The 8,051-nt window shown below is 45.1% G+C and overlaps 2 protein-coding genes across 2 annotated transcripts in view; both read left to right on the forward strand.

Annotated features, from left to right (window-relative positions):
• CD163 (CD163 molecule) overlaps positions 1-6,421 on the forward strand; it is a 15,508-nt gene extending 9,087 nt beyond the window's left edge. Inside the window, exons 8-9 of the mRNA XM_009329868.1 lie at positions 4,875-5,189; positions 6,102-6,421. Of these exons, the coding sequence (XP_009328143.1) occupies positions 4,875-5,189; positions 6,102-6,421 (635 nt within the window). The remainder of the gene's footprint in view (positions 1-4,874; positions 5,190-6,101) is intronic.
• A 188-nt stretch (positions 6,422-6,609) lies between these two features.
• The window catches only part of GSTK1 (glutathione S-transferase kappa 1), a 24,864-nt gene continuing 23,422 nt past the window's right edge, over positions 6,610-8,051 (forward strand). The window contains exons 1-3 of the mRNA XM_009329879.1: positions 6,610-6,643; positions 6,950-7,087; positions 7,388-7,483. Coding sequence (XP_009328154.1) covers positions 6,610-6,643; positions 6,950-7,087; positions 7,388-7,483 — 268 coding nt within the window. The remainder of the gene's footprint in view (positions 6,644-6,949; positions 7,088-7,387; positions 7,484-8,051) is intronic.

Consider the following 8,051-nt stretch of genomic DNA (forward strand, 5'->3'; position numbering starts at 1 on the left):
TGTAAACCGGGGGAAATGGAGTGTGTGACAGACCTTGTTGGAGGGGAAGGTGATTGGGAAGAAGTCCAGTGGCCTGGAGCCTGGATATTTTTCTGTCCAAGAATATCAGCCTGGGAGATGCAAAGGGGTTATGTTGCCTGTGAAACCCCAAGAGAGTGGTGTGTTACTTTGCTGTGGGGTACACCAGAGCCTACCATGTGCTCACAGCAGGTCTTCAAGAGGCACTGGGACAGCTTAGCAGAGCTGGGGAATCTGGTTGACAGTCTCTGTCAGAGTAATGGTCTGGTAAATGTGGTGTTAATTAGTGCTCAGCACAAAAGGGAGGATTCTGGTCAGAAGTTAGCAGCTAGTAGAACTGAAATGGTCAAACTGCAAGCTTCAGGCTGCTTGTGGAAGCACCTAGAGCTTAAATTGACTGACCTGGAGGGGCACCCTGACACCTTGGGAGGGGAAACTAGGGGCTCATGATGAATTGAAAAAATGAGTCCTTCAGGCAGCCCTAGTTACAGTAATTAAGGAATCCTACAGAAAAGGGTACCCTGCTCCCCAGACCATGACCACTCAATGGGTCTTTACTCTGAGTGTAAATGAATAGAGAAATGTGGAGAAACTTACAGTCACTGCTCTGCAGTGGCTATGGCATTGCTGGGACACCAGAGCAGATGAGAAACAGCTGAAAGCTTGAGACAGCAGGACTTTGAGGAGTTTGGGCATAAGACACTTGTAAACACTGTTCTGGACAATGTAGGAGGGCTTTGGGATCATTTTCTAGAGATATATGTTGAGCAGTGCCTAATCGTGCTGATCCTACAAACAAAATACCCCTTTGAAAGGACTGGGAAGAAGGGGATAATCAACTGCAGTTTCCTGGACTGCACAGGTGTGGTTAACAGGCAAAGGGAGAGGGACGTTGAAAAGCTTGTGATCACTAATGCTAGGGCTTGAAATCTCCAATGACTAGGCACAGTTACTATGGCCCTCTGGTACCAGCTGGTGGGATGCCCTGTTGATCAAGGAGTGACCTATATATACTATTCTGGAGTAAGGATGCCAGAAGAAGAGTACAAGCTAACAGCACGGATAAGGATAATACCAAGGATCCAGTAGTATGGCCAATCTCAAGAAAAACACGACGAGAGAATGAGAATTTTGCATGTCCCGCTCTAACACACTGGGACTTCAGGATGTATCTGAAAGAAAAGGGAGACAATATGAGACACTGGGAGGAAAAGCCCTTCATAAACCTAGCACTGTGAGCACAGGAGAGAGGTGAGAGTTTATTTAAACCATTTCCTTCTGCTACCCCCGCTTCTGGACCACATACTGCTGACAACTGATTTGAACTTACTGCATCAGCAGGGTTCTCCCCTGGCCTGGCAGTGGATGAAGATAACCAAATTTATCAGACTGTCCAGACGAGGCGGCCAGGTACCCTTGCCTCAACAATGTTGTGCCCTAGTGGATACCTAGTGATAGCAGCGCTCAGTGAACCTTATTGTCCTCTCTGTGTAGCAGTGATAAACAAATAGTTCTTGGAGTAACTGGAGGAGAAACATGCCCAGTTCTGGAGGAAGGGAACCTAAGCTTGAATAGATGGGTTTTGTACACCTTACTTGTTGCCACCGGCCCTACTGCGCCTGTCATCCTTGGCATTGACTTTCTTGATCACTGGAGATGGTGCATTCAGGAACACCAGGAAGGCTTCAGGTTTTTTTGAATAGGCAGTGTGGCTTGCACAGGTGAGAACCAGCTATGGGACTCCCTAGGACTCTCTAATTACCCAAACATTGCTGAATTTGTTTAAATAGACCCAGGTGTTGGTCCCTTGGCAATCCAAGTAATTTGCTGAAAGCAGTATCAAACTGACCAAGGGGCCACCAATGAAATTCCAAAAATAATTGTTTCCCTGGAAAAACAAGGGGTGGTCTTAAACACATAGTCACCTTACAGTAGTCCTCTTTGACCTGTGTGGAGGTCTGCGGGAGAATGATGGTTTACAATAGACTTCAGAGCTCTGAATGAAGTCACACCCCCATTAGCTGTTACAGTTCCAGACACATTGCAGTTCTTGTATGAGCTAGAAGCTAAAGAATACATCTGGTATGCTATAACTGATATTGCAAATGCTTTTTTTTTTCAATCCCACTGGTCAAAGAAGCAAGACTTCAGTTTGCCTTCACCTAAGTGGTGTGCAATACACCTGGAACCAGCTGTCCCAAGGGTAGAAACACAGCCCTTGCTATCTCCCATGGCATTATCCACCAAAGTTTAAAGCAACAGAATTCCAAAGAACTTTTCCTCTACCTTGGTGATACATTGATTGGAGGAACAACACCAGAAGTACTAAGTAAAGGGCTATAGAAAATCATTACCTCTCTCAGGGCTGGATTTGCCATTAAGTACTCCAAAGTAAAAAAGCCTCCTCAAGAAATACAGGTTTTAGGATGCAAAATGGATGGAGATATATGCCAGCTGACCAAATTGCTTGGATAAACACCATGGACCTCCATGCAATAAACAAGAACCCAGGCCTTCTTGGGCATTACTGCATTTTGATGTACGCACATCCCTGGTTACAGCCAATTGGCCAAACCCATGTATCAAGTGACCTGAAATAAGCCTCATTTTGAGTGGGAAGAAGAACATCAGCAAGCTTTGGAGCTGATCAGCATAAGATAGTCCATGCCACGGCATTAGGACCAAGATGGGCAGGTAGCAATATAAAAAAATTGTTATATACACAAGCAGGAAAGAAAAGCATCAAATGGAGTTTGTGGCAATGAGCATCTCAAGCGATGAGAGACACTATTGGAACTCTGGAGTCAGAGCTACAAAGGAGCAGAAAATAACTAGTCCCCCCTAGAACAAGAAGTCCTAGCTGCATATGCAGACGGTGTCTGAGTGCCACTTAAGTGACTACACAGAGCAGTCACTGTGGTTATGCCCTAGACTAGCTGTCCTGAATTTTAGCTTCAAGGATTCAAAACTACTGAGGGAAGAGCAACCACAACTACATGGCAAAAATTACTATTGTGCCTTTGCCAATCTGCACATATTGGTTCAAGCTCCAGACCAGGATTAGTTGAATTTACTAAGTCAATGGCCAGCAAATCAATAGTATGAGGAAGACCAAACACCTTTGGCTGTCAAAGCCCTAGCATATGATGAATTAAGTACTGAAAATAAACAACAAATTTTGTTCACTGATGGATCCTGTAAAATCACAGCAGGAAACAGGAGGCGGAAATCCTTGGAACCCCTTTACAGGAGAAGCTGCCATCTGGAAGGAGACTTGAAGAAGTTTGAAAGGCCTTGAAAATAAACTCAGGAGCATCAACAGACCCATATATACAGACATCCTGATAGATGACCCTATGAAACTGCTGAACATGCTGCAAGGGATCGAGGACAGAGAAGGCTGCTTAGGCTTGTCTTGGGAAGATATAATGCAAGCAGTTAGACAGTATGATGTCTATGGAATAACAACATACAGTGTGAATGATGAAACAGTATGCACAGTGAGAGAAATGAATGTTTGGAGACGGCTGGCAAGTGGATTATGTAGACCAACCCCTTCCTCCCCAGCACCGCTGGCAGATGCTATATTCTCAAAGAGGTAGAGCATCACAAGAGTGGCTAGAAGCTTTCCCCATTCAGACAGCAAATGCAGGTAGCACCCTAGAAGGAATAAACAAACATATCTGTTGGCACCATGGAATGCAGCTTAGGCAGGAATCAGACAATGTAACTCATTACAAAAATACAGCCATTCAAGAATGAGTGGGTACATCACCAGGCAGCTGGAAAAGTAGAGCTGTGCAATGGTTTACTTAAACCCATGCTAAAAACACTAGGAAAAGGGTCTATCGGGGAATGTATGACATCCTCACCTTCCTCACCTCCAGGAAGCTGCATGGCAAGCTAACCTAGAGCCAGAAACTTGTCATAGCAGCCCAAAAGAAAACCTGAGCTCAATTGCCATAAAGCACCAGACAGCCCTGAGGATGCTTGGATTGGGAAGCCTGCAACAGTTGAAATCCCTAAGAAAGTGGTCTCTATTTTTTGAAGAGCAGGGTTTACGTACTGGCTGGTCTTTGGAAAAAGAACAATGAAATGTGTGCCTTTACATAAAGTAAATAGGAGAGAGTAATCTTACTTTACCTCATAAACATGTGTTTTGCAGGGACAAGATCTGAATTTTGTAATAAAAATATGTTGAGATTGGTATGATGTTAAATCCTATAATGTGGTTCCCAGAATGAGAGGTAGTGTTTTATTGATTATATGTGCACATTGCTACAATGTAAATATCTATTGTCTGGGACTAAGGGTGGAGTTTATAATGTATGTATTTTATGATTATGATGATGGTAAAGTAGAGTTTATAATGGATGTATGTTCAAAAACTTCTTAAATAGGTGTTTCACAGAGGTGAGGGGTGAAATGTATTGGTTATAACTGGCAGGGTTTCAGTCACCAGAGGCTGCAGGGGTGCCCTGTGCTTCTGCAGGGGAGCCATTCCAGCTGGCTCTGAAACTATTGAAAACAAGTCATTGCACACCAAAACTTCAACAAATCAGAGGAGCACATGGCACCTATGCTTCAACATACCCAAGAAATATGCCTGCAACTGTGGGTTGTGGCCATCATTGTTGTTTGTTTATGTAGATGTTGGTGAATGCTGGTTAACCAGAGGGGATCACTGTACGATTTTTGGTTTTAATTGTTTGTCACTTTTGGAGTGGCTTCCTCTGGCACTTTCTCACTCAGAGTGATGAACAGGATTGTTAGCAGATTCTGGATTTCACTCATCACAGCCAAGTTCCTAGCAGAATCAGGCCCCTCTAATTCCATTTTTATGTCTTCACTTCTAGAGTTCCTGGCTCTGAGGCTGGTGAATGGCAATGACTGTGCTGGGCGGCTAGAAGTTTTCTACAATGGGACATGGGGGAGCATTTGCTCCAATCGTATGTCTCAACTTACTGCAATAACTGTATGCAAACACCTGAACTGCGGAGATGGTGGGGAAATCGCAACAGACTTCAAATATGGCAGAGGTTCTGGGCCCACGTGGCTGGACCACATTGAGTGCACTAAGCAACATAGCTCTCTCTGGCAATGTCAGTCAGACCCCTGGGATCCTCAGTCATGTGATAACCGAGCAGAAGAGACCCATATTTCTTGCACTGGTAATTAGAAATGCATCTCTACAGGACTCTCCAGACATATACGTAAACTCATGCATGCTTATATGGACACTGTAGTAATTCTCTCATGTTCATTTGTTATCTGGTATATATTATTTCTAGTTTCATGCAAATGGCACAAACATTTTTCTTTGTCGATATCCCTGATGTAAATGAGTGGCTTAAAATTACATGAGTGTCGCCACGTGCAGTTACCCAGTGGAAATCCCAGGGAAGTCCCTGATAGGATGGTACCATTGCGTATTTTTAAAGCAAAAATCTATGATACACAGTCAGTCTGTGAGATTTTAATTAGGATCAGACTTCTCAAGAAGTCTAGAGGCAGGCATGTGTTTCTGCATGTATGGAGGCATATCAGTGCATATGTGCGTGTACACACATGCATGCACATAGCCATGGACAAGTGTATGAATTCTTCAGTTCTAAAGATCCATTTCTAATGCCTGCTCTTATGACAGTATTTCATACCTGTGGGTTCCCACTATAATATAAATGAATTCTAGATGCCATTCAGATCTCCTGAAAGGGATTGCAGCTGCCTCACACAAGAAGAAAGAAAGCATAGTAATCAGGAAGATTATTTAATTCACAGCAATAGCCAAACAATGATCCACCAAGTACTAAATAGGCCATATATATACTATAGTAAAAAATTAACTTGATACTCAATTTTCAGGCATTTTATACTCCCTCACTCTTTTCAGAGAATAATCAGACTATTTACTTCAGTATTTAAATTCTGCAGGAAGAAAAGAGGCAACGTCTCCGGCCACATTTGCTGAGTGTCCAAACTCTACAAGTTGTTCAGGTACCTCTACCTCTTTGCTTCTCCTTATTCGTCCCTATGGACCTTCCTGCTGTTTCAGCAATACAGAAAGTTTCTGTGTTTTGCAGACAGGGAAAAGTTACGAGTCATAGGAGGAAAGGATGGATGTTCAGGCAGAGTGGAGATTTGGCACCAAGGTTCTTGGGGAACAGTCTGTGACGATTCCTGGGATGTGGCTGATGCTAATGTTGTATGCAGGCAGCTGGGTTGTGGATCTGCTGTGTCTGCTCTGAGTGAAGCTGCCTTTGGGGAAGGGACTGGTCCCATCTGGTTGGAGGAGGTCCACTGTAAAGGAACAGAGCTGTCTCTTTGGGACTGTCCTGCCAAGAGCTTGTTCTGCAAAAACTGTGATCATAAGGAAGACGCTGCTGTGGATTGCTCCGGTTAGTGACTGGTCCTTTGGTTCATTACACAGATCTGGAAAGGAGGTGGATAGAGGAATATTATGTCAGCCGTACATCCCAGTGACTAGCCCCTTCATAATTTTGACTGCAGGAACTTCACAAACGATGTGAAGATGTTGTCCCTATTTTTCACACTTGCCTCTTAATCTGGACTCGCCTTCCTTTTGCAGGTATGCCAGGAACAACAGCATCACCCACTAGAGCAGGTAAAACATTCCTTCTTCCTCCTTTCTTTCTCCCATCGAATGAGGATTTAATGTCCCTGATACTGCATAGCAGGTAAATCAGCAGTATATTCCAGCTCATCAGAAAGCATGTCCCACAGCCTTTTGTAAAGGAGAGCCAAGTGGCACTATCCCCAGCTGCTGAATTATAGCTGCTTGAGCAGGACCCCCGACTGGGCAGCAGGTGACCTGCCTCACCCTGCTAGCATGGGCACAGCAGGAGGCTACAGAGGAGGAGCCCTTTGGGTCACCTGATTCTCTACCTGTTGCTTCTTCATTTCCATTCAGATCCTCCCCGCCGCCCTGCCACAGAGACTATGAGAATTTCGGCGCCTGTCATCATCTGCATTATCCTGGGGGCCCTTCTCTGCCTGGTCCTTGCCATTCTTGCTGGACAGATCCGAAGTGCCAGGGCACAGCAGAGAGGTGGGTCCCTCAGGACTGGTATGAAACGCCTCCTTGACATGGCTGGCGAGTGTTTAGTTAGCTGAGGAGGCTGGGGAGATGGGTGACCGAGATGAATGGCATCTGCTGCCACAATGAGATTTTCACTTACCATCTGGCAGTGAAAGAGCCCAGCAGTGCTTATCCTCAGTCAGCACCTCTCGGTGACTTTCTGGGTACCAACCAGGCCATGTAGACCCCTTTAGGTCATTTTTCCTTTTCATGACCCCAGCCTGGGTATGAGCAGAGACTGTGTGAGTGATCATTGCCTTTTGCTTTCAGGTTCCAGACTACCCTATGACCCCTTCGCTGAGGCTCTCTATGAAGAGATCGACTATAACCTGATGAGGGAAAAGCAGGGCATGACTGGCCTCTCAGGTCTGTGTGTCTTGCTCTTGTCAAGGGAAAGCTCCTCATGGTGGCCCAGGTCCCAGTCTGGAACTTTGCAGCTCCCAAATCTACTGGGAAACCGAAAATTCCTAGATTTGAGGAGAGGGGTTTCCAGCCCACTGCACTCTGCCAATTCCTCTCCTAGGGACAATTCATTTTGTGCTGTCCTCACTGCAGCCACAGAGCATGGATCAGTATAGGTCAAACAAACAAACAAAAAAACCTCCCCCCAAAAAACCCCAAAAAAAGGCTTTCACTGCAATTATTTAAAGCAGGAACAAATAAAGGAATAATTTGTATCTCCCTCCCAGTGGCTATGTGCCTCTGTAGGCTTCCTCCTGCCGACTGCTTTTCTCCCTTTCGTGGCTTGCCTCCCCCATGAGCCATGAGAGGTGTTCAGGGGCCCCTGAGGGATTCTTGGCTATTCTACTGTAAGCCCTTTACCTTGCGGGACTAATACTGACTGCCCAAGAACCTGCTTGACTTGGGTGCTATTGCTGTAGCCTACTCTTTTCCTTATGATGCAGTCTTAGCAGCTAAGGAGAGCTTAACCTAA

The sequence above is a fragment of the Pygoscelis adeliae genome, unplaced genomic scaffold, assembly GCF_000699105.1.
Source record: "Pygoscelis adeliae isolate BGI_AS28 unplaced genomic scaffold, ASM69910v1 Scaffold120, whole genome shotgun sequence".
Classification (NCBI taxonomy): domain Eukaryota; kingdom Metazoa; phylum Chordata; class Aves; order Sphenisciformes; family Spheniscidae; genus Pygoscelis; species Pygoscelis adeliae.